This window comes from Salvelinus namaycush, chromosome 25, assembly GCF_016432855.1.
Source record: "Salvelinus namaycush isolate Seneca chromosome 25, SaNama_1.0, whole genome shotgun sequence".
In the NCBI taxonomy this organism is placed as follows: Eukaryota; Metazoa; Chordata; class Actinopteri; order Salmoniformes; family Salmonidae; genus Salvelinus; species Salvelinus namaycush.
Genome location: NC_052331.1, coordinates 12866012 through 12893945, shown reverse-complemented (window position 1 = coordinate 12893945; position 27934 = coordinate 12866012). Strand labels below are relative to the sequence as shown.

General features: G+C 39.5%; 2 protein-coding genes across 2 annotated transcripts in view; one reads left to right on the top strand and one right to left on the bottom strand.

Moving 5' to 3' along the window:
• The window catches only part of LOC120020650 (transmembrane inner ear expressed protein-like), a 28727-nt gene extending 25885 nt beyond the window's left edge, over positions 1 to 2842 (top strand). Inside the window, exon 4 of the mRNA XM_038964356.1 lies at positions 2529 to 2842. Coding sequence (XP_038820284.1) covers positions 2529 to 2842 — 314 coding nt within the window. The remainder of the gene's footprint in view (positions 1 to 2528) is intronic.
• Positions 2843 to 13251: 10409 nt separating this feature from the next.
• The window catches only part of LOC120020649 (parathyroid hormone/parathyroid hormone-related peptide receptor-like), a 78564-nt gene continuing 63881 nt past the window's right edge, over positions 13252 to 27934 (bottom strand). The window contains exons 8-13 of the mRNA XM_038964355.1: positions 26519 to 26579; positions 25879 to 25945; positions 25606 to 25700; positions 15851 to 15992; positions 15400 to 15441; positions 13252 to 13626 (exon numbers count right to left, since the gene is read on the bottom strand). Of these exons, the coding sequence (XP_038820283.1) occupies positions 13252 to 13626; positions 15400 to 15441; positions 15851 to 15992; positions 25606 to 25700; positions 25879 to 25945; positions 26519 to 26579 (782 nt within the window). The remainder of the gene's footprint in view (positions 13627 to 15399; positions 15442 to 15850; positions 15993 to 25605; positions 25701 to 25878; positions 25946 to 26518; positions 26580 to 27934) is intronic.

The following is a 27934-nucleotide window of genomic DNA, read 5'->3' as shown; positions in this document are numbered from 1 at the left end:
TTGTGTGTTCCACTTGGATTTAGTAGCGTCTATGAACAACATGATTATGAAGCCACGCATGTGTGAAAGCGTGTATACTTACTGTATTTCAAATGTATGTAGTTCCGTCCTTGTGGTGTACTTGTCTATTAATGTTCTGTACTATGTCATGTTTTTGTTTTCTGTGGACCCCAGGAAGAGTAGCTGCTGCTTTAGCAGTAGCTAATGGGGATCCTAATAAAATACTAATTCTGAGGGTTATTCTGGTTGTCAAACGATATCCTCATGCGTAGAGGGGTCAGGAGTGTGAGCGTGCATGTTGCACCTCAGCCTCCGCCGGACTGAACATCACCACCAGAGAGTGTGTTTTGTGTGAGTGTGTGTCTTCTCGGATTGAGAAAATAACACCATCAGCGAGAGGAGTCGTAGCCTTGGGACGTCACAGCGGGATGGAGGATGAGAAAGTGGTCAAAATTGACATCAAGTGGCTTGACTATTTACACGGTAATTACATCGGCTGGTACAGTGGAACTGAACATGTGGGTACAGGGTACACACAGTGGATTGTATTTGACTGTTTGCGCAATTTGATGGATTTTGTAGTTCATTCATCTGAAATCTAAAGCAATAATTCTGGAGTGAGAGGAGGCGGTAATTCGTTTGAGTGTGTTCATGAATCTAAAATGATGTGTGTTACACATTCCACAGATGGGTATTACAGATAATATTTTCTAGTCAGAATTTAACAATGTACTTACTCTACCCTGTACCCATGTAAGGTACAGTATCAACACAAAATTAAATGAGACACTTAATGTGAAGCGTTACCCAAAAGGGTTATGTCTACACTCTCTAGTGCAATGTTTCCCAACTCCTGTTCTTGTGTGTGTCTTATACCCTCAACAGCACACATTTTTGTTGTAGCCCCAGACAACTTGTCAACTAATCATCAAGCCCTCAACGAGTTGAATCAGGTGAGCTTGTCCGGGACTACAACCAAAATGTATGCTGTTGGGGGTACTGGTGGACTGGAGTTGGGAACCACTGCTCTAGTGGTGATGTAACGATGTTCCTCTTCCTCTTCATCCGAAGAGGAGGAGCAGGGATTGAACCAAAATGCAGCGTTGTAGTTCGACATATTATTTATTTACAACAAACAGACGAAGACGAAAAACTCTTGAACAAAATACAAAACAACAAACGAAGTAGACAGACCTGGACTACGAACTTACACGTAACGAAGAACGAACGAACAAGTACTGACTACAAACAAAACAAACGAACGATACAGTCCCGTATGGTGCAACAAACACTGACACAGGAAACAACCACCCACAAACAAACAATGTGACACCACCTACCTTAATATGATTCTCAATCAGAGGAGATGAAAACCACCTGCCTCTAATTGAGAACCATATCAGGTACCCATTAAACCAACATAGAAACACAAAACATAGACTGCCCACCCAAACTCACGTCCTGACCAACTAACACATACAAAACTAACAGAAAACAGGTCAGGAACGTGACAGGTGATGTAAAAAGACAGTCACCCCTGCTTCCCTAGAAGCGGTTCCCTTGCCTGCCTGGCCTATTTAGTGTCTACAGATGTCTGCCCCTGCTACTGTACTAAGAAGGTGTGGTAAAAAGCAGCAGTATCATCTCCCTCTCAGCAGTGGTTCTCCCTAGAGCAGGAACTAGCACACTGGGGGTTCACCATGGGTGTCATGGAGGGGAGGAAGGGAGGCATGGGCAGAAATCCTCACAGCTCTAGATTGTGAAGTGGGAGCTGTTGAATTTCTCATTGTAGAAGTCCTCTCATGCCTGGAGGGGATGTTGTAAGACACGCACACAGTCTCGGTCTTAATGCTGTTTCAAATGCTTGGTTGTAACTGATTGCATGTAAACCTCTATCTCCAAATGATGTTTGCCTTAGAAAAAAATGATATCCACATACATGTGTATGGATATGCTGGATTACGGGAAGGGATATACCCATCTACCTTTTCAATTATTTCTCTATATTTTAGATCTATTTGCTTTGCAGTAAAGTCTCATTCCTTGACTTGTGTTCACCTTGCATTTCAATTTGTTCTCAGAGGTGGAGCAAACAAAACTCATTGCATAGAACAAACATGGTTATTTTGATGTTGTGCAGTAGAGGCCATCTAGATTGTGATGTTTGTCATTATCAATCACCAGGATTATGAAATCCTGTGGAGGGCAGCGTGCCTATAGTCCTTCACAGCCTTCTGGTAGATTGAAACTTTCATTCATCAAATATTTGTCGATTTCAAATCCCCATAATTTGTTTCCCAACCAGCCCAGTACACTTATAAAACCTCATTAGCAGAAAAAATAGGCTACGTTCATTAGAATGTAGAGAGACAGATGCACATTCATTAAAACACTATGACCCACTTTTCCGGGATTATATATTTTGCTGCAATATATTATTATTGCAGGAAGGGGTCTTGATGATAACAAACGTTGTTGTCGCGGCCTCCAAGTGATTGTTTCCCCTTGTGCTTTTGTCCTCCCTCCAGCTGTAGTTGTGGTGAAAAAAGAAGAGGTGACAACAGTCTCAGGAAAAGTGGACGGTGAAAAGGGGGGAAAGAAGACCAAGGAGAAGAAAGAGGGCAAGGGTGCCAAGGAGGGAAAGGATGATGAAAAGGAGGGATCTGCTAACAAAAAAGGAGAAAAAGGGGAAAAGGGGGAAAAAGGGGGAGGAAAGAAAGGAGAAGCAAGTGAAGGAAAAGGGAAGAAGAGTAGAGAAGGGGAGAAAGGAGGAGGTGATAAAGGAGGAGGTGCAAAAGGAGGTGCTAAGGGGGGAGCCAAGAAACCTCCTTCGAAAAAGTAAACACTGGATCGGGAAACACAAATTGTGCTAAACAATTTTTCATAAGTAATTTTTTTAGTTGTCAATTTTGTATTTTTTTGTTTTTTTTAAATGATTGTATATAATGACAAAAAGTACATATTAACTATAAAACAATCTTTAACCCTTGTGTTGTCTTAAGGGTAAAAAATGACACGCCACTATTACCAGCAGAGAGAACCCCCGAAATGATCTTTTTTCAACTTGAAATTTGATTACTTTTCCTAAGAAAAAGTGAAACACTGTCTTTGTTCATATTTCCATGAAAGCTGTACACCACCAGGGTACAAAGATTGTCTTAGGGGCAATTTTTACCCTGCAGTTATAAAATACTTTACACACCACAAAAACCACAAAGACACACACACACACACACACACACACACAGAAATGGAGATTATGTGTGCTACTGATTGAACTCAGACAAAACTAAAACGTTCTTGTGCATGTGCAGCATCTCCCCTCCACGACCCCTCCATGACCCCTCCACGACCCCTCCATGACCCCTCCACGACCCCACACATGACTCAAGTTCACAGACAAAATAAAAACTACTTCAGACAAAATAAACAACATTTCAGACAAAATAAACATTTCTTGAAAGCATTGTTTACTAATGGGGAATGCAGTCAGAGACTATAAAGGTGCTGCAGATGACAGTCCCCCCAGTTCTCTCTTTGCTGAAGCCATGAGTGCACGTTTCAGCGCCCAACAGGTCGTAGATCAGATTTTTTCAGATGTCCAGGAGGAACAAGAGAACAATGATTTAGAAGAGGAAGAGGTATCTGAAGAAGAAGATGGGGAAGAATACAACCCAGAGCATGATGCATCATCTTCAGATGAAGAAGAAATCCCCCAAGCTGAAAGTGAGACATTTTTGTCAAACAGCAGAAAAATAACATGGTCCTTGTCACCATATGACAACCAGGGCAGGATGGCAGCACAAAATGTCATTAGGATGACCCCAGGGCACACAAGACATGCAGTTGCCCATGCCCATGACATCGCCTCAACATTCTACATGTTCATCACGCCAGCCATCGAAAAAATTATCCTGGAGATTACACATTTGGAGGGTTTCCGTAAATATGGAGACAACTGGAAAAGGATGGATGAGATTGACCTGCAGGCCTACACAGGGCTGCTAATCTTAAGGAGTGTGTATAGGTCCCGAGGCGAGGCTACATGTAGTCTCTGGGATGCAGAGTGTGGAAGGGTGATTTTCAGGACTTAGGACCTGAGCCCTAGGACCATGCCTCAGGACTACCTGGCATGATGACTCCTTGCTGTCCCCAGTCCACCTGGCCATGCTGCTGCTCCAATTTCAACTGTTCTGCCTGCGGCTATGGAACCCTGACCTGTTCACCGGACGTGCTACCTGTCCCAGACCTGCTGTTTTCATCTCTCTATAGACAGCAGGAGCGGTAGAGATACTCTTAATGATCGGCTATGAAAAGCCAACTGACATTTACTCCTGAGGTGCTGACTTGTTGCACCCTCGACAACTACTGTGATTATTATTATTTGACCATGCTGGTCATTTATGAACATTTGAACATCTTGGCCATGTTCTGTTATAATCTCCACCCGGCACAGCCAGAAGAGGACTGGCCACCCCTCATAGCCTGGTTCCTCTCTAGGTTTCTTCCTAGGTTTTGGCCTTTCTAGGGAGTTTTTCCTAGCCACCGTGCTTCTACACCTGCATTGCTTGCTGTTTGGGGTTTTAGGCTGGGTTTCTGTACAGTACTTTGAGATATCAGCTGATGTACGAAGGGCAATATAAATAAATTTGATTTTTCAGTGCCACGATGCCACTGAAAGTCTTTCACACTTTCTCAAGAATGCTACGATTTGATAACCGCGAGTCAAGACCTTGCAAGATGTGTGAGAGACAAACTGGCGGCCATAAGAGAGGTCTGGGAGAAGTGGATGGAGCGTCTACCATACCTCTACAATCCTGGGCCTGAAGTAACAGTGGATGAGCTACTGGTTCCATTCTTCTGTAATATAAGTGATTTTCACTGTTAATTTTATTATGTATTGCTGTAATATCATTGATGTATGTGATTGTTTTCTGTGACACTGATACTAATTACTGATAGTAATCTCCTTTGTCAAAAGGTCGCTGTCCTTTCCGGCAGTATATGCCCAGCAAGCCAGCAAAGTATGGCATCAAGATATGGGTGGCCTGTGACACACAATCCAGCTACGCTTGAAAGATGCAAGTCTACACAGGGAAGCCGACCAGTGGAGGCCCAGACAAGAACCATGGGATGAGGGTTGTGCTCGATGTGACAGATGGACTGAGGGGGCACATGTCACGTAACAATTTCTTCACCTCTTATGAACTCAGCCAGCAGCTAATGAAGAGGAAGATCACCATGGTTGGCACAGTTAGAAAGAACAAGCCTGAGCTCCGCCCTGCACTCCTCGTAAACAAGGGGGAGAGAGGCCTTCTCATCAAAGTTTGCCTTCACCCCCACCACCACTCTAGTTTCTTACCTCCCAAAGAGGAACAAGAATGTGGTCGTCCTGAGCACACTGCACAAAACGGCTGAGATCTGTGATCGTGAGGACAGGAAGCCAGCCATCATCCTGGACTACAACCACAACAGAGGAGACGTGGACAACCTGGACAAGGTGATTGGAACTTACAGCTGCAGGGGGATGACTGCCCGCTGGTCCCTGGTCATCTTCCATAACATCATTGATGTGTCACAATGCCTTCGTGATATGGAACAAGATCAACCCTACCTGGATGCCTGATAAGCAGAACAAGAGGAGGGTGTTCCTGGAGCAGCTGGGAAAGGCACTTGTAACCCCACATATTCAAAGACGGGAGCGCCTCAACCGCACAGCAGCCTCAACCGCACAGCAGCCTCTGCAGCGCTTGTGGAAGTTGTTCAGGGAGCTGAATCTTGTCCTGATCCACCTGAGGCTGCAGCTGGGGCAGGCAAGAAGAGGAGATGCCAATTCTGCCCCCCAAAGGAGGACTGTAAAACAAATACTATGTGCTGCACATGTGAGAAATACATCTGCAAAGTCCATGCACACACACTTGTATGCTCTCCTACATGTGCTAAATAGAGTTGATTGATTTATGTTCTTCACGTTTTTGTTTTGTATCTATTATCTTATTTTATTCTTATTTATTGTTGTTTATACACCTTGTGGGTGTGGGAAATGGTTAAAAAAATGGGAGACGACTAGCATTTTGTAGTTGAATTCCTCATTGTACAGTATATAAGAATATAACACTATGTTGCCAAAAAAGTTAAGACTTAGTTTCCCTTCAATAAAATGCATTCAAAACTACTTTCTGCACATTTCTGCTACTTTCTTAGGCTATACAAGTGCTATCTCTTGCTACAAAAAATATGTTTACACCTACGCAGTACCTTTAGTAATAATAATAAACCTTTACTTTATTAAAGAATACAATCATGAAAGGTGTGTTGTAATAAAAATGAGTGGTGTCCACAGATTAAATGCAGTCTTTCTGCATTGTGAAGAGGGAAAACCCAGATATTCACAAAGTTTGTGATGAATGACAGGTTGTTTCTTCATGCATAATAGATTTGGGGTTTAAAATTCAAATAAGCTGCTTTATTTTAGGGGTTTAGTGAAGGCGGGTCATTTTTTACCCTAAGGACAAGGGGAGTATACAGAATGTTAAGACTACAGAAGGGTTAAACTGTATTTACTTACATTGTTCTTGATCAACAAGAACATAATTAGTATGGGATTGGATTCATGGTGCAAATTCAATGGACACTTAAATCGACAATAGAATTGTACATTTTAATGTCTTATTCACAATACAATGATGAACATCAGACTGAAAAACATTTTCCTCTTAAACCCACGTTTACATTTACAACATTGACTTCACACAAACGACATGGAGTGAAATCAACCAAGTATGGTGTCCTATTTTAAACAAAACAGTCACACCCTCTCCACACATGGCAAATACAGTAGACTATTAACACAAAATACCAACTCCTATCTCTCTGAGGACAGATACATTTGCAATATGAGATAAATAAAAAACAACGAAAATATCATAGGTGATATTATATACTTCCATGAGAGGTAAATAAAAAGAAATGTGTACAATATTATCTCTGTAAAGTAATGGCCTTTTTACATAATCGAATTCAAAAACACAATCAATTTACATGATACAATCAATATGAAATAGAATAGGGTATTAAAGTGTGCATAAATCTACAAATGTTTGTTTGAAATGATATTTTCCCATCAACACTGGTTCTAGTGTCGCCCCCTCCTAAACAAACACGGACAGTTAAAGGCCAGACTAGCGTATCTACTATACACAATACTACCAAGCTTATTTACTAGTGGCATGTTCGTTGGCTGTAGGTGGGTGTAAGATAACCACTGTATAAGAAAATGTGAATATTCTACTTTATTTTTAATTTCCTTGTTGGCTTAGATGGCATCTTTTGGTAACACGTTCTCTAATAGTATCCTTATATCACGCTTACATGTACAGTTGAAGTCGGAAGTTTACATACACTTAGGTTGGAGTCATTGGAACTCGTTTTTCAACCACTCCACACATTTCTTGTTAACAAACTATAGTTTTGGCAAGTCAGTTAGGACATCTACTTTGTGCATGACACAAGTCATTTTACAACAATTGTTTACAGACAGATTATTTCACTGTATCACAATTCCAGTGGGTCAGAAGTTTACATACACTAAGTTGACTGCCTTTAAACAGCTTGGAAAATTCCAGAAAATGATGTCATGGCTTTAGAAGCTTCTGATAGGCTAATTGACATAATTTGAGTCAATTGGAGATGTACCTGTGGATGTATTTCAAGGCTTACCTTCAAACTCAGTGCCTCTTTGCTTGACATCATGGGAAAATCAAAAGAAATTAGCCAAGACCTCAGAAAATAAATTGTAGACCTCCACAAGTCTGGTTCATCCTTGGGAGCAAATTCCAAACGCCTGAAGGTGTCATCTGTACAAACAATAGTACGCAAGTATAAACACCATGGGACCACGCAGCAGTCATACCGCTCAGGAAGGAGCTCCTAGAGATGAATGTCTCCTAGAGATGAATGTACTTTGGTGAGAAAAGTGCGTATCAATCCCAGAACAACAGCAAAGGACCTTGTGAAGATGCTGGAGGAAACAGGTACAAAAGTATCTATATCCACAGTAAAATGAGACCTATATTGACATAACCTGAAAGGCCGCTCATCAAGGAAGAAGCCACTGCTACAAAACCGAGATAAAAAAGACAGACTACGGTTTGCAACTGCACATGGGGACAAAGATCATACTTTTTGGAGAAATGTCCTCTGGTCTGATGAAACAAAAATAGAACTGTTTGGCCATAATGATCATCGTTATGTTTGGAGGAGAAAGGGGAACGCTTGCAACCCGAAGAACACCATCCCAACCGTGAAGCACGGGGGTGGTAGCATCATGTTGTGGGGGTGCTTTGCTGCAGGAGGGACTGGTGCACTTCACAAAATAAAATGGGATCATGAGGTTGGAAAATGATGTGGATATATTGAAGCAACATCTCAAGACATCAGTCAGGAAGTTAAAGCTTGGTCACAAATGGGTCTTCCAAATGGACAATGACCCCAAGCATACTTCTAAAGTTGTGGCAAATTGCTTAAGTACAACAAAGTCAAGGTATTGGAGTGGTCATTACAAAGCCCTGACCTCAATCCTATAGAAAATTTGTGGGCAGAACTGAAAAAGCATGTACGAGCAAGGAGGCCTACAAACCTGACTCAGTTACACCAGCTCTGTCAGGAGGAATGGGCCAAAATCCACCCAACTTATTGTGGGAAGCTTATGGAAGGCTACCCGAAACGTTTGACCCAAGTTAAACAATTTAAAGGCAATGCTACCAAATACTAATTGAGTGTATGTAAACTTCTGACCCACTGGGAATGTGATGAAAGAAATAAAAGCTGAAATAAATCATTCTCTCTACTATTATTCTGACATTTCACATTCTTAAAATAAAGTGGTGATCCTAACTGACCTAAGACAGGGAATTTTTACTAGGATTAAATGTCAAGAATTTTGAAAAACTGAGTTTAAATGTATTCGGCTAAGGTGTATGTACACTTCCGACTTCAACTATATATCACGCAACAGAACTTTGTAAGGCAGAAAACGAACTCTGCCTCTATATTTATCTGGTGTAAAAGGTAATGTGCCCTAACCATATAAGACCATGACAATAAATAGGAAACCACAAAGATTAGGAATGAAATGTACATTTGGAGGGAAGGTTTGAACCATATATGCCTGGCCGCATATAGCCTGGCCGCTCAGACTAGAAGTAACATAGTAAACGTAAATGTGTTACTCTAAAAATGAAAGGGAAAGATGTGGGAGTATAATGCAAACATCTTGCAACCCAAAGGTTGCGTGTTCCAATCACATCACAGACAACTTTCGCATTTTAGCTAATTAGTAACTCTGTAACTACAAAAAAAGGGGTTTTCGGCTGTCCCCATAGGAGAACCCTTTTTGGTTCCAGGTAGAACCCATTTGGGTTCCATGTGGTAGAACCCTCTGTGAAAAGGGTTATACTTGGAAACCAAAAGGGTTCTACCTGGAACCAAAAAAATGTTTTGCAAAAGGGTTCTCCTAATAAATACATATCATACTAAAATGGAGGAACACAAATGTACGTTTACCATGTTAAGTCAACCCTTGAAACAACGTGGAAATATTGGGATGGATAGGAATGAAACCTACTGTACATGAACTATTTAGACAGATAAGGTTGAAACATAAAGTATTGGAACTGTGACATCTTTAGACATAGCCTGGTGCTCCAGTCTGTTTGTGCTTTAGTCAACTCCTCTGTGTGTTTGTTTATTTTCATGCCAAACACGAGGCATGACAATGATAGAAGCATTGGCTACAGCACATAGAGTATATGACAAGGCTACTTTTACAGAGCGTAAAGACACAAATACTGGTTCTGTGACAAACTAACTAACAAACAAATGATTTTAATCCTTCAATTCCCCCTGAGAACATTGGCTGGAAAACGAACTGCTGTGTGATGGAACGGAACTTGTAAAGCTGGGGTATTTCAAATCAAAATCAAATTTGATTTGTCACATGCTTTGTTAACAACACGTTTAGACTAACAGTGAAATGGTTACTTACGGGCCCTTCATAACAATGCAGAGAGAGAGAAAAAATAATACAAATAATAAATATACAGTATATATATATATATATTTATAAAGTGTAACTAGACATATTTTCACAAAAGTTTCTTGAGTGTAGAAATGTGGATATACAGTGGTGGGAGAGGAAACTGTAGGGTCAAAGTGCAATTTAGTTCTTGAATCAAATAATTATATGCGAGTGTAAATAACCGTCTAATGTTCTGTCAATACCTTTGTTAGGCATTCTACTGAAATCTTATTTTAACGGTCCTGATACATACAGTATTGTCCCTCACCTACAGTATATTCTCCAGTTTCTATACATTTAAGACTATATACAATATAACACATTTCAAATATCAAACGTCCCTTACATTTTTGAACAGTCTGTACAAGCATCAAATTATATTTAGAATACATTTCCATGACCCTTAATGCTATTTTAGCTCACAACTAGAATGGATTTTTATCATCATTGTAAACATTGTGACTTCTATGCAAATGCATACATACTGTATATACAAAAAGAGCAGCATAACACTTGACCATATAAAACAACAGTTGTGTGCTATTTAGTTCTGGTGTTCCTTCATACCGTCTCTTCACGAGTCTCCTATGGAATTCTTCCTTGGAATTTTCCTGTGAAATTTGAGAATTCCTTGGAAATCCTCATTTAAATAACATTTTATTTCGAAAATGTAACTGTTTGCTGCACCCTGAGTTTTGGAGGGTGCCTCCCTTTGAAACGTTAATAAAAGTAGTTTGCTACATTTACAGTGCCTTCAGAAAGTATTCAGACCTTTTGACCTTTTCCACACTTTGTTGTGTTACAACCTGAATTTAAACCGGATTAAATGTAGATTTTTCTGTCACTGGCGTACACACAATACCCCATAACATCAAAGTGGATTAATGTTTTTAGAAATGTTTACAAATTACTGGTAGATGGGTAAAAAAAAAAGCACACATTGAATATCCCTTTGAGCATGGTGAAGTTATTAATTACACTTTATATCGTGTATCAATTCACCCAGTCACTACAAAGATACAGGCGTCCTTCCTAACTCAGTTGCCGGATAGGAAGAAAAATGCTCAGGGATTTCACCTTGAGGCCAATGGTGACTTTAAAACAGTTACAGAGATTAATGGCTGTGATAGGAGAAAACTGCGGATGGATCAACAACATTGTAGTTACTACGCAATACTAACCTAATTGACAGAGTGAAAAGAAGGAAGCTTTTACAGAATAAAAAATAATCCAAAACATGCTTTCCTGTTTGCAACAAGGCACTAAAGTAATACTGCAAAAAAGGCAATACACTTTCTGTCCTAAAAACAAAGTGTTGTGTTGGATTTGCCCCAAACATATCACTGAGTACCACTCTCCATTTTTTCAAGCATACTGGTGGCTGCATCATGTTATGGGTATGCTTGTAATTGTTAAGGACTGGGGAGTTTTTCAGGATATAAAATAAATGGAATAGAGCTAAGCACAAGCAAAGTCTGAGAGGTAAACCTGGTTCAGTCTGCTTTCCACCAGACACAGAGATTAATTCACCTTTCAGCAGGACAATAACCTAAAACACAAGGCCAAATCTGAACTGGAATTGCTTACCAAGAAGACAATGAATGTTCCTGGGTGGCCGAGTTACAGTTTTGACTTAAATCTACTTGAAAATATATGGCAAGTATTGAAAATGGTTGTGTTGCAACGATCAACAATACATTTGACAGAGTTTGAATCATTTTTAAAAGAATAATTGGCAAATATTGTACAATCCAGGTGTGCAAAGCCCTTACGGGAAAGTTCCAGAAATACTCACAGCTGTAATCGCTGTAAATTACGTATTTCTGAATTTCATTTTCAATAAATAAGCAAAAATGTCTAAAAACTTGTTTTCAATTTGTCATTATGGGGTATATTGTGTAGATGGGTAAGATTTTGTATTTATTTAATCCATTTTAAATTCAGGCTGTAACACAACAAAATGTGGAATAAGTCAAGGGGTATGAATACTTTCGGAAGGCACTGTACAGTGTATAAAAGCTTATTTTTTTTAAATCCTCTTAACGCTGTCTCTCCCACTCCATTGATATGTTTCGGTTACTTTTGTGGCATTATATATTGTGAAACAGAATATTATCATTGAAGAATTTAATCATCAGAACATCATGGAAACAACAACCTTCCATAGTCATTACACTATTGAATATCAGGATTGTATCTTTTAAATAGCAAAAATAAAAACTGTACAAAAAGTTGATACTCATGGAGAAAAGTCTTCCATTGGCCTTCCTCCATATAAATCAACACTAGAAGCCAGCACAAATCTGAAACTACAGTACAGACTAGCTCAAACTGATGCACTAGAATGGTGAGTTTGGACTAGTACCTGAGTTTTATTCCCTTTTACATCAAAGTGGGTTAGGTTTTCTGAATTGACATCCATATTTCAAACCAATCGAAATGTAGTGAGATCTCCCTAACCATGCAGGCAGAGTCAACTGCAGCCAGGCATTTCCTTATATCACTAGGAGTTCCTAATGTAACAGATGTAAGCTAGTGAGCTGTATGCTAACTTATCCATCCGCTACACTAACATAAGCTAACATGCTCCTGCCAGAATGAGGACCTACATATACTGTTAGACACCTTCAACCACAGGACCTGTCGACCATCACTGCTGTAGGTTTCAGACAGAGACATTAGCCTACTGTCCATCCACAGACCATTCATGATCCACACGTTTTATAATAGCTTTAGAATGTGAAAAAGCTACATCTGCAAGTTGGTTTTCATCAATTATAAAGTACCTGCTGCAACTCATTGAAGTCAGTGAAATAAAACAAAACAAATATGAATTTTTGTCCGTGTGGCAGGTGGAAATAGTCTCAGAAAGAGCGGTGGTGTTTGCTACAGGACAATAGAGAAGGTGATTGTCTGTGTTGGTGGCTCACCTCAAACACTAAGGTACCCTTTTAGCCTTAAGCCTTTGTCCTCCAGTCCTTATCCACCCACTAAAATCCTGGCTCGATTCACAGGAGGAAAACTGGCAGTGTCGACGAAAGGCAGCCATCCTACTGTATAACATCCTGAGAATAATGACTGGTGCTATGTTCCATGACTCATTCCTACAGAGATCGTCCTCACAACGGAGGGGCTATTGACATGACTGTCTTTCACTAGAGGTCACATGAACGTCACATAACGGTCTCCCGCTCCTCCTCCACCACAGGCGAGGGTTTCTCCTCCTCAACAGAATGCGGTGGCGTGTTATCGGATAGCTGCTCCTCCTCAGGAATGTGTAACTCCTGTCCCGAGGAGGGGATAGAGTGCTCGGAGACGGAACCGTTCTTCACATACCCCGGGAGGTTCCGGTGCCCGTTGACGGTGACTGGGGCCCCAAGGCGCGTGGTGAGATGGAGGGCCAGGGGTCCCCGGGCAGTGACGTTGGTTACACTGGTGTGAGACACCATAGGTCCATAACTATACGTGTTACTGCCACTACGGGCTTTACGTTTAAAGTCCAGCGCTAGTGTCCTCCTGCTCCAGGTTTTCTTAATTTCTGCCTGGACCTAAAGGAAGATGAAAAGAAATAAGATTGTCACTAAGTACATCTAAATCGACAGTGGCATATATTCAGGCACGTGCACAGATATGTGTCTACCTGTGGCCGAGCATCTTCCCCTTTGCCCTCCCACTCGTCAAGTACCCTTTTGTGTGGTGGTCTAACGTTTTTTAATACAGTTTAATTCGTTGTTGTTCTGTACACACTGCTCCCAAGTCGTCAAGACGTCGTAAAGTTCGGCACCCCCCACCCATTGGTCTGGCCTGTACGGAGCTCACGTGCGCCTGGTATCCAAACATGCATAGCTCGTGATGCAGGTCACCGATTGAGTGTGTGTGTAGCAAGCTACCTAGTTTAAATATAAACAGTACAGCATACCATTTGATTAACCCTTGATAACACTTGATTTACATCATCATCAATACCTGTCAGGTTGGCAGCAGCCCTTCATAATGTATTTCCTTATAGAATCATAGCCACAGGAAGGGTGCTGGAGGTGTTGTAGCACCCCCAATAAATTGAAATAAATTTGCCAGTTATAGAATTACTGCTGTCTGTTCAGAAATGTATGAAATAATTCAGAATAGCCTACTACACCATGAGTAGGCCTATAATTTAGCCACAGAGGATCAATAGCTTCTTTTAAAAAATTGCCTAGTTGTGGATTGTGTGTAGCCCAATAACAAAGCAGTCGGGAACACACGGCAAATCTGTCAGTGAACAGCATGCAGTCAAAACTGGCCTTTCACAATATTTCAAATACAAATCGTGGGAAAACACAGGTTTGAAAGCAAATGGCTCAACTTCCAAATGGGCCTATTCAGTGAACATTGTTAACAAGAGACGTCATTGGGTGAGTCAGTGAAACTGGAAAGCTTTTTTAAGACTCTAATTTCCTCCTCATATTGTACCATATGCGTGTCTCCACACACCTAGGCCTCTCAGTCACTGTCAAAGTAGCTTGCCATTTTGATAATTTGTACAGTATTAAACATAATTCTGATAAAGTCTCCAGTCATGTAAAATGATGTAGAATTGCAGAAAATGCATTTATAAAAAGGCACAAACTGTTTTCTGACCATAGGCTACTTAAAATGTTGCCCATATGTGCAACTTCTGTGTGCACCTCTACTCTAGGCTACTTCTCTATGCCACTACGCAAATGCGATGATATGCATGCAATGCTTTATTATAGCCGCAATGTAATTTTTTATGCGTTCCGGTACCTCAGAGCTCCCTGGGTGACCCCCCTCTCGCTCACTTTTTGTTCCTCCCAAATTAACAAATGAAGCACTGAACACAGGTAGTCTAGACTCTAGTTAACCACCATATACTAAAATAACAATGAACATTAGGCTATATTATGAAGTTATTATTTAAGAGCATTGAAGATATAAATATTTTTTTTTAGCAGATTTACATCAATAATCAGCTGATCGCCCTCTATTCCCAATGTCAATCATGCCTTCAAGAGGCACTGTAACTAACTTGCTTACAATGTGGGATGAGTAAGTGTGTTGCATAAATAAATAAATAGACCTTTTTTCATTTTGAGAACCTGCCCCCTGAAAGGTCTGTGCACATCCCTGCATACAATAATTGAGTCTGAGTTTTTTTTGTGTGCATACTGTGTGCATGTTGTGACTGCAATTAATCATGAGCATAATATTATATATCAGGATTACATAGTGTCTTAAATAATATACTATAATCTATTAGGATTTCCTTACAGACATTTTCACAGATAAATCTTAATAAAATTGTTCAACGTTGTCCTTACCTCCCCATTGCAGAAACAATATATAATTGCCACAAAGAATCCCTGAAAAGAAGATAAACCATTATTACAAGTTTGCGTATGACTCAAAGTACACAGGTTGACCTGAGCATCTATCCAGAGCACTTTAGAAGAATGTCATGCAATCTAAAGTGACTATTCAAGTCATTGACACCAGCTGCTTACTCTGAAAACACTGAGCTGTGCAGCTCTCTCTAATTTTCCTCATAAAAGTTTAATCACAACTCAATACTTAATTATGTGTAGCACACCACTACAGCATATGCAGTGCCCCATAGTGGACTTTGGCCGATTGATATATCTCCTTTTTACAGTACTGTAGCAGCTCATCATTTCAGGTCCATTGCTGGCTGCCTGTGACTAAACCCACATGCAGTAAAACATTATTGGGTTGTTCGTTCATTCATCCATGCTGTACAAGACCAGTCAGTACCTGGAATGAATTGAAGAGCATCTCGTAGTGCATCTGTATCTGCCAGGGGACTCCAGTTACCTCAGTATAAGGCATGGCCATGAACACTATGTAGTGAACGCCAAACAGTGGCATCAGGACCAAAGTAGACTTCAACAGTTTCCTGTGGAGGGAATGAATAATAGCAGTGATTCATTTTACATTTACTGTGTGTGTGACAGTTGTCATGGGGAGATAAAATGTTATATTATAATAGACATTCACTGTATTATTCATTTTCTTACATACTGTATTACTGACATGACTGCCCCACTTGGCACACTACGACATTTCCAAGTGGATATTTGGGTAATATTTTGTTGAGACGTTGATCAATGAGATGTCAACCTTTATTCACCCACTCAAAAAGACATCCAGCAGTTTGGTGAATTATCATGTTATCACTATGTTTTCAACCATCTAAATGCATAACCAAATTCCAATGGAAAAACTATGTAAGATTTTTGGTTTAGTTGTCATCTAAATATTTTATCACTGAGCTTTCAACCATTTAAAAGCACAACACAGTTCAGATATGTTGTATTCATACAACTTAATTAATCAATGTGCTTCCTCTAATAGCACAACCAAATGACCTGGATTGCAGCTGAGATAACATTAAAAGTACAGTGCAAGTGATCAATGCTGTTCGAGATTCTGCACAGATTTTTATCGCAATTGTGAATATCTCCACAGACCTGCAAACGTTGCATGCTATCTTTAACATACACACTTTCTATGATTACATAAGAAGACTTATATAATTACAGTAACCTCAACATGTGGCCATGGATGTGTTACTCATTTTAAAATTTAATAAAGTGTTACATTAGTTTCTAAGATAACTTTTAACAGTATTTCAAAAGTAGTATTGAACTGTGTTTGGTTGACAACTCAACCAAATAGCAACATTTAAAGGAGATGCATCTAAATGATTGGCTAGTTTCATCTGAGCCACTGGATTAATCGTGTTCTTTAACTTTTATTTTTGGTTTAGTTGGTGACGTGAATCCAACATATCATTTTTTTAGTTGTTGACATGTTAATAGGCTATTTATATCTCTATGGGGTCAATTTCACACCATATGTTTTGAATTCAAAATAAAATAAATTGTGAACATGAAAAATAAATATATATTTAAATATATATTACATATTTTCGAGGACGGGTGAAATAATGGATGTTGAAATCAAAAACCAAACAATTCAAAGCAAAATGTACAGAATTGTAAATAAAAGACATCAAAAGCAAAACCCCAAAACTTGTAAGCAAATCATTTTAAAGCGAGAGCAAAAAACTTTGGGACAAATTATTAAAAAATATGTGAAAAACGAATGCAAAAATCATTTTCAGTTAAACTGTCCCAGCAACCAATCCTATTGAATAGATTTTGCCTACGCTTTCAATTGTTTGGTTTTTGATTTCAACATCCATTATTTCACCCGTCCTCAAAAATATAATGTTTACATTCTCATCTTTATTTTCATGTTCACGATTTATTTTATTTTGAATTCAATACATATGGCGTGAAATTGACCCCATACATCTCTATCAACCAAAAATCTAAGGTAAAGTATATGACGAAATCAAATTAAACTTGATTTAAAGTGCATTTAAAGTTTGATTTTATATTATTTAGTCCAATTCATTCATTTTTATATTTGGTTGAGATGGAGACGTAAATCTGACATATTTTACATTTGTAGACAAACTGGAATTAAAGTCAGACTAAGTAAGTGGCACAGATGGAACTATCAAAGCAGAGGACACAGTACATTTCCTTCAAATGTTTATATTTGGTTGCGTTGACAACCAAACACAATTCAATATCCAGTTTGTCTTCAAATTAATAATTGATATGTTGGATTCACTTCTCCATCTCAACCAAAGATCAAAGTTAAAGAATAGGACTAAATCAAATCAAAGAACTTAAAATGCACTTTAAATAAAGTTTGATTTGATTTACTGTAGTCCTATTCTTTATCTTTGACTTTTTGTTGAGATGGAGAAGTGAATCCAACATATTCATTATAAACTTGTATATTACATTTGAAATCAACCAAAGCTTGAAACCCTAGGGGCTCTATTTTAACAAACCTAACGCAATGATGAATCTTAGCGCTGGCAGTAGCGCTCTAGCTTCAGGAGTGTGTCAGAAATATTTTAGCTAATTTCACAACAGGAATTATGGGTGCAGTAGCTGGCGGTGGCGCGAAAGAGCTGGGATTTGATGAATAAACAAGTTGTGGCTGTGTCGGGGCTTAACACCTCACTAGCCAATCAGAACGTGGTCCATGGCTTGATATGCGGATGCTTGTGTACTTGTGTATTTACGGTCTTTTATGTATTGTGTCGTCATTAACTCCAATTAGAATATTAGTCTGCTATAGCCTAGTTTGTTAAATAGCCTGCCTCATATTTGCTAAATATGTTGAACATGTTTGCAGTCCACATTTTTATAATTGCATTGCTTCAATATGGGAATACATTGTTAAACATAGACTATAGCATTCACACTGATATAGGGGCTAGGCCTACTGTAAATTGCAGTCTGGACATGCCAAACGTAGTTAATAAGCAAAATTAAATTCACTAAGCTATTGATAAGGCCTAAAAATACAGTGTATAATTATAATCAAATCCTAATAATAATGAAACAACAACCTGTCTTAAATAGGCTATGTCTAAATACAGTTACAGGCACCATAATTGCTTATATTGGGCATATACAACAAACAAGGCAACTTAGAATATGGATGGTTTTACGCACATGCAAACTTTTCACAGGAGCTGGACAAAGATCCAATATAAAGAGAAAGTGGGAATGTCCACTCACCAGTATACTGCTCCCAAATGTAATGTTATATAAATACCATGGAACCATCTTACAAATCATATTTGCATTTCTCCAGAAATAGACAATTGCATTGCCTTTGAGTTCTTAACATAAACACATGGACCGTTAATCTTTCTAATTAGTTTGGTCTTTAATCAAATTAAACAAAAAACAATTAATCCGTTTTTTAAACAACAACAATATTTCTAAATAGGATCGGGTCAGAAGCATGATATAATAAATCACATCTCTCGTTCCATGAGCATAAGGCAATGTGTGCACACGTAGGCCTAAGGGCTCTTCGGCAGGCGGAATTGATGTCCTAGATAGTTCATTAAATAGTATACAGTAACCCTACAATAGGCCTAGTTATAACAAACATGTAGCCAATCAAGTTTTTATTGGTTTCAACATGCAAATATTCATCTACACACATTGCATTCACATTTTGAAAATGCACTGCATGTTCGAGCCATAGACAATTGGACATTGCCCAAACGTTGGAATAAGATTAGCCTCCCATCGCCGTTCATATGGCCCGTTAGTGACTTTGCCACGTCAAAGGTAAACAAACAAACTGGAAAATAGTCTAGGATACAAGCGGATTCAGCACCAAGGACAGCGATCAGAATTCCTGCAAGTTGACAGTTGAAAACAGACGAAAGTGCAAGATGCTTTTTTAAAACAAAATGATAAACGAAAAACAATAAGCAGTCTATTGCAATAACGTTATCTTCCTAAACAGACTTCCTACAGTCACTGACACCTTTCATTCAATGGGCATCGAACATAGGCCTAATGAGTCCAAACTTTTCACAGAAGCTGCATGGACAGAAATGATGTCCAATATAAATAATAAAATGGGAATGTCAGTTGACTGTTCTGATGTTTATGATATTTTAATAAAACATTGGCTATAGGCTACTGATTAAGACGTGCGCCTCCACTGGCAAAATCGATGCCATAACCAATCGCATTACCGACAAGTTTTTAGTGAGTCTTAAATATCACTAGTAGCGCTGCTTGAAATTGGCACATTTTTAAGGACACACATCTCAAATATTTCCACCCCTCTCACCTCAGCGCAAGCAAGCTGATATAAGACAGGTAAATTACCAACCCTGGCACCAGGTTTGTAAATAGCAGAGTTCTGGCTTTTATAAGTTGAAATTGCCAAAGTGTGCGTTTGACACTAGTGTCGCCTTAACACCAGCCCTAGGACTATATTTATGCTCTATTTTTAGTTGAACCCTGGGTTAAATTGAAATAGTTTCATTAATGTGCTCTATTAAACATGCCCGTTGTAATGACTTTGATAGCAACAATGAACCTATTTAGTTATTAAATGATCTCTCAATAATCATTTCCATCTTTAAGTTTGTTAAAATCCTGGATGGGAGACCAAAGGGATAGCTGTAGATAGATCAACTCTCCAGTAAAAATCTGAAGTTGTTTCAAAAGTATAAATTCAACATACGGTTTGTCTAGCTTGAAAAATGGTAACCATGATGACATAATCCTGTGGTTGAAATGTCACCTTCAAAACAACATTGACGACTTTTTGCAAACCCAATGTATTTTCGTCGTAAATTTCATGTCACAATACGTTGACAAATTACGCTGAAACAACGTTGATTGAACCAGTTTGTGCCCAGCGGTTGGTGGCATGTTTTGGTGTGATAAAGATTAAATACTTCTATCAGCATGCTGGAGATAACACAGAATACATCTGTAGGCTACCTTACAGTACATTTGTATTTGTATTTATTAAAGATCCCCATTAGATGCTGCCAAGGCAGCAGCTACTCTTCCTATAGTCCAGCAACATCAAGGCAGTTATATACAATTTAAAATATTACATGACATTACACTTCATAACACTTTTCACAACACATTAAGTGTGTTCCCTCAGGCAGTGACTCTATCACATATCTACAATACAAAATCCATGTGTACGTGTGTGTAGAGTGTGTGTCTTATCATGTGTATTTGTGTGTGCCTGTGTGTCTCTTCACAGTTCCTGCTGTTCCATAAAGTGTATTTTTATCCGTTTTTTTAAAATCTGATTCTACTGCTTGCATTAGTTACCTGATGTGGAATAGAGTTCCATGTAGCCATGGCTCTATGTAGTACTGTGCACCTCCCATAGTCTGTTCTTGACTTGGGGATTGTGAAGAGACCTTTGGTGGCATGTCTTGTGGGGTATGCATGGGTGTCCGAGCTGTGTGCTCGTAGTTTAAACAGACATCTTGGTCCATTCATCATGTCAAAACTTCTTACAAAAACAAGTAGTGATGAAGTAAATCTCTCCTCCAATTTGAGTCATGAGAGATTTACATGTATATTATTAAATGTTAGCTCTCCGTGTACATTTAAGGGCCAGCAGTGCTGCCCTGTTCTGAGCCAATTGTAATTTTCCTAAGTACCTCTTCGTGGCACCTTACCACACGACTGAACAGTAGTCCAGGTTTGACAAAACTAGGGCCTATAGGACCTGCCTTGTTGATAGTGTTGTTTAAAAGGCAGAGCAGCACTTTATTATGGACAGACTTCTCCCCATTTTAGCTACTGTTGTATCAACATATTTTGACAGTTTACAATCCAGGGTCATGCCAGTTTAGTCACCTCGACTTGCTCAATTTCCACATTATTTATTACAAGATTTAGTTGAGGCTTAGGGTTAGTGAATGATTTGTCCCAAATACAGTGCTTTAAGTTTTTGAAATATTTAGGACTAACTTATTCCTTGCCACCCATTCTGAAACTAACTGCAGCTCTTTGTTAAGCGTTGCAGCCATTTCAGTCACTGTAGTAGCTGATGTGTATAGTGTTGAGTCATCCGTATACATAGACACACTGGCTTTACTCAAATCCAGTGGCATGTCATTAGTAAAGATTGAAAAAAATAAGGGGCCTAGACAGCTGCCCTGGGGAATTCCTGATTCTACCTGCATTATGTTGGATAGGCTTCCATTAAATAACACCCTCTGTGTTCTGTTAGATAGGTAACTCTTTATCCACAATATAGCAGGGGGTGTAAAGCCCCATAAGCAGACTATGATTGATAATGTCAAAAGCCGCACTGAAGTCTAACAAAACAGCTCCCACAATCTTTTTATCATAAATTTCTCACAGCCATCAGTCATTTGTGTAAGTGCCGTGCTAGATGTTGACTGTCCTTCCCTATAAGCATGCTGAAAGTGTGTTGTCAATTTGTTTACAGTAAAATAGCATTCTATCTGGTCAACAACATTTTTCCCAAAAGTTTACTAAGGGTTGGTAACAGGCTGACTGGTCGGCTATTTGAGCCAGTAAAGGGAGCTTTACTATTCTTGGGTAGCGGAATTCATTTTGCTTCCCTCCAGGCCTAAGGGAAAACACTTTCTCGTAGGCTTAGATTGAAGATATGGCAAACAGGAGTGGCAATATCGTCCACTATTATCCTCAGTAATTTTACATTAATTCTCAGACCCCGGTGGCTTGTCATTGTTGATAGACAACAATACTTTTTTCACCTCCACACTCATTTTTACAGAATTCAAAATTACAATGCTTGTCTTTCATAATTTGATCAGTTATACTTGGATGTTTAGTGTCAGCGTTTGATGTTGGCATGCCATGCGAATCCTGCCAATGAAAAACTTATTCATTAATAATAATCAATATCAGTGTGTTTCGTGATGAATGAGCCATCTGATTCAATGAATGATTAGTTTGCCTTTTTGCCCAACATGTCATTTAAGGTGCTCCAAAGATTTTTACTATCATTCTTGATATAATTTATCTTTGTTTCAGTGTAGTTTCTTCTTTTTATTCAGTTTAGTCACATGATTTCTCAATTTGAAGTATGTTTGCCAAATGGTTGTGCAGCCAGACTTATTTGCCATTCCTTTTGCCTCATCCTTCTCAACCATACAATTGTTCAATTCCTCATCATGCTTATTAGTAACTAGAATACAACTATTTCATAAATGTGTTAAGTGCAGCTTCTGGGTTGCTCCTCATTACAGACCAACAAGTATTATTTATATCAACAACATAGGAATCACTACAAAACATCTTGTATAACCTCTTATACACTATATTAGGCCCAGCCTTTGGAACTAGATATGGCTACTATATTGTGATCCCTACAGCCGATGGATTTGGATACAGCTCTAAAGCAAATTTCTGCAGCATTAGTAAAGATGTGATCAATACATGTTGACGATTTAATTCCTGTGCTGTATGTAACTACCCTGGTAGGTTGACTGATAAGAAGCTGTTTCTTGAGTGGGCAGCTTGATGAAAGGCAGTCAATATTTAAAATCACCCAGATAATATACCTCTATGTTGATATCACATACATTATCAAGCATTTCACACATGTTATCCAGATACTGACTGTTAGCACTTGGTGGTCTATAGCAGCTTCCCACAAGAATAGGCTTTAGGTGAGGCATATGAACCTGTAGCCATATTACTTCAACAGGATTAAACAGGAGATTGTCTCTTAGCTTTACAGGAATGTGGTTCTGAATATAAACAGCAACACATCCACCATTGGCATTTCTGTATTTTCTGTAGATGTTATAACCATGTATTGCTACCACTGTATCAAAGGTATTATCTAAGTGAGTTTCAGAGATTGTCAGAATATGAATGTCATCTGTTTCTATCAAATTATTGATTTCATTAACCTTGTTCTTACGCTACATATATTAACATAGGCTATTTTTATCACTTTTCTGGGATGCTTGATTGTTTTCATTGCTTTACTGGGAAGCGTAGCAGAAGTAGACATGCTCATGTTATTTATTTACATTTACATTTAAGTCATTTAGCAGACGCTCTTATCCAGAGCGACTTACAAATTGGAAAGTTCATACATATTCATCCTGGTCCCCCCGTGGGAATTGAACCCTGGTCCCCCCGTGGGAAATGAACCCACAACCCTGGCGTTGCAAGCGCCATGCTCTACCAACTGAGCCACACGGGCCACACGGGACCATTTATGTTAGTGGAAGGTGAGCTGCACAGTGGACTTCCTACTAGGGCACACCGCCTCAGTGCTAACAGTATAACTCTGGTTCATAGGCACATGATTGCTGTTTACAATAGCTGTAGGATCAGCAGGCATTCAAGGCAGTTAAAGGGATATACAATGCATTCGGGAAAGTATTCAGACCCCTTGCCTTTTTCCACATTTTGTTACGTTAAAGCCTTATTCTAAAATGGAATTATTCTAAAATGGAAAAAAAAAACATTCATCAATCTACACACAATACCCCATAATGACAAAGCAAAACCTGTTTTTTAGAATTCTTTTCAAATGTATGAAAAAAACAACAGAAATATCACATTTAAGTAAGTATTCAGACCCTTTACTCAGTACTTTGCTGAAGCACCTTTGGCAGCGTTTACAGCCTTGAGTCTTCTTAGGTATGACACAACAAGCTAGACACGCCTGTATTTGGGGAGTTTCTCCCATTATTCTCTGCAGATCCTCTCAAGCTCTATCAGGTTGGATGGGGAGCGTCGCTACACAGCTATTTTCAGATCTCTTCAGAGATGTTCGGTCGGGTTCAAGTCTGTGCTCTGGTTGGGCCACTCCAGGACATTCAGAGACTTGTTCTGAAGCAACTCCTGCGTTGTCTTGGCTGTGTCCTGAGGGTTGTTGTCATGTTGGAAGGTGAACCTTAACCCCAGTTTGAGGTCCTGAGCACTCTGGAGCAGGTTTTCATCAAGTATCTCTCTGTACTTTGCTCCATTCATCTTTCCCTCGATTCTGACTAGTCTCCCAGTCAGTGCCGCTGAAAAACATCCCCACAGCATGATGCTGCCACCATCATGCTTCACCATAAGGATGGTGCCAGGCTTTCTTCAGACGTGACGCTTGGCATTCTGGCCAAAGAGTTCAATCTAGGTTTCATCAGACCAGAGAATCTTGTTTCTCATGGTCTGTGAGTCCTTTAGGTGCCTTTTGGCAAACTCCAAGCGGGCTGTATTTTGCCTTTTACTGAGGAGTGGCTTCCGCCTGGCCACTCTAACTAAAAGGCCTGATTGGGAGAGTGCTGCAGAGATGGTTGTCCTTCAGGAAGTGTCGCCCATCTCCACAGAGGAACTTTTGAGCTCTGTCAGAGTGACCCTCGGGTTCTTGGTCACCTCACTGACCAAGGCCTTTCACCCCAGATTGCTCAGTTTGGCCGGGCGGCCAGCTCTAGGAAGTCTTGGTGGTTCCAAACTTCTTCCATTTAAGAATGATGGAGGCCACAGTGTTCTTGGGGACCTTCAATGCTGCAGACATTTTTTGGTTCCCTTCCCCAGATCTGTGCCTTGACACAATCCTGTCTCGGAGCTCTACGGACAATTACTTCAACCTCATGGCTTGGTTTTTCCTCTGACAACTGTGGGACCTTATATAGACAGGTATGTGCCTTTCCAAATCATGTCAAATCAATAGAATTTACTACAGGTGGACTCCAATCAAGTTGTAGAAACATCTCAAGGATGATCAATGGAAACAGGATTCCCCTAGAGCTACATTTCGGTCTGAATTCTTATGTAAATAAGATAACTGTTTTATATTTTTAATACATTTGCAAAAACTTAGAGAAACCTGTTTTCAGGTCGTCATTATGGGTATTGTGTGTAGGTTGATGAGGGAAAAAATGATTGTATACATTTTGAAAGAAGGCTGTAATGTAACAAAATGTGGAAAAAGGGGTCTGAATACTTTCCGAATGCACTGTACATTAGGTTACTTATATTGTGTCTACCAACGCCTCTGGGATAATGTACATTTGCTGAAGCATTATGACAACTCAGCGACACAATGGTAGGGATTAACTGAGCTGGGCTTGGGCATACATGTCATGATAAAGCAGTCAGGGAAGGAACAGTCAGAGTATGGCTTCTTACCTGTACTGCTGTCTTGTGTCACATCTGCCAGCATTTGTCTCTCGAAGTTTAGTGGCCAGAACTCGGATTATATTCAGGAACAGCATAAAATTCACCTTTGATAAAAGACAATGACACAATGTAGCACACCAAAGCCCAATATCTCAACTACTAACTCTCTCAGAAAGCAGATAGTGGTAATAGTGGTCAGTAATTGTGATAATTAAACGTGTCAATTGAAAATGTTAAATGCCATTATGCCAATTAACATTTTCAATTGACATGTTTACTCACCACTATTGCTGTTAGAATGGGCACTTGTACAATCCACTTCAGATTGCCTGCACTTAGGTCCCAGCACCTGTAAGTGATAAACAGGGAATTTATGAAAAACGAATATAGATACGCATGATTGTGTAACTAATCGCTTTCAGGAACTAATCTATTTCGGTATATCCTAGTGTAACAACAACACATGGGGAAGTTGGCAACCCTTACAGACTGGTCCTAGGCTCTAAAGTCTTGGCTGGAATTCAATCCAGCCTGCCATAGCAATGTTTTACGCATGGTCCTTGTGTACAAGCTACTGCCTGCGCGCACACAATTCTTATTCTGAAAATGGCCAGAATCTACCTTAGGGTGGAGTCAACGCGATAGGCTAGTAGTAGCATGTTTCTACAGTACTCAAAGTAATTCTGTGATTTTATATAACCATGTGGAAATAGTTACTACCGTGTAAATACTGCAATGTGGGTTTCGATTAAATTGAAGACGTACACTCTGCCTTTAAACATTCTATGAACCTAAGGGGATTCTTGAACACGTTCTAAGGTTCTGTCTCACATTCCCATGAAAGATTCTGGCAAATGCACAGTACTGTGTGTTCAGAGCCAACATCAATGATGACAAATTGGGATTACAGCTCAATACTTACTCTGTGTCTGCCAAGGTGGCTCTTACACTTGCCCACACTGTCACAAACATAGCTGGGACCCCTGCAAATCAACAACGAACATCAAGATAGATCTCAAAACAACTTAACAGCTGAGACCCCTGCAAAACAGATTATAATGATCTATAAATCACACAAATAATGATTAAACACAAAATACAGCAATTTTCTTCCAATTATTATAGTGGGTTCAAGTCAAAATTAGCCTTGTAATATACTGTTAATATAGCGAGGCAATTGGGCGACACAGCATCCACATTGTATGCGCTGTGCTTACATGACCGTGACGCACAGTGTGTACAATGCAGGAGCCGTACAGCCTAGCTCTCTGAACTATTCTTGGGTTCTGTGTATAACAGTATTCACACCGTATGTGTGAAAACATGAAAAAGTTAATAATTGTTGTTAAAACTCGTTTTTCAACCACTCCGCAAATTTATTGTTAACAAACTATAGTTTTGGCAAGTTGGATAGGACATCTACTTTGTGCATGACACAAGTCATTTTTCCAACGATTGTTTACAGACAGATTATTTCACTGTATCACAATTCCAGTGGATCAAAAGTTTACATACACTAAGTTGACTGTGCCTTTAAACAGCTTGGAAAATTCCAGAAAATTATGTCATGGCTTTAGAAGCTTCTGATAGGCTAATTGACATAATTTGAGACAATTGGAGCTGTACCTGTGGATGTATTTCAAGGCCTACCTTCAAACTCAGTGCCTCTTTGCTTGACATCATGGGAAAATCAAAAACAAATCAGCCAAGACCTCAGAAAAAAAATTGTAGACCTCCACAAGTATGGTTCATCCTTGGGAGCAATTTCCAAATGCCTGAAGGTACCACGTTCATCTGTACAAACAATAGTACGCAAGTATAAACACCATGGAACCACGCAGCCGTCATACCGCTCAGGAAGGAGACGCTTTCTGTCTCTTAGAGATGAACGTACTGTGGTGCGAAAAGTGCAAAACAATCCCAGAACAACAGCAAAGGACCTTGTGAAGATGCTGGAGGAAACGGGTACAAAAGTATCTATATCCACAGTAAAACGAGTCCTATATCAACATAACCTGAATGGCCGCTCAGCAAGGAAGAAGCCACTGCTCCAAAACCAACATAAAAAAGCCAGACTGCAGTTTGCACATGGGGACAAAGATCATACTTTTTGGAGAAATGTCCTCTGGTCTGATGAAACAAAAATAGAACCGTTTGGCCACAATGACCATCATTATGTTTGGAGGAAAAATGGGGAGGCTTGCAAGCCGAAGAACACCATCCCAACCGTGAAGCACGGGGGTGGTAGCATCATGTTGTGGGGTGCTTTGCTGCAGGAGGGACTGGTGCACTTCACAAAATAGAGGGCATCATGAGGCGGGAAAATTATGTGAATATA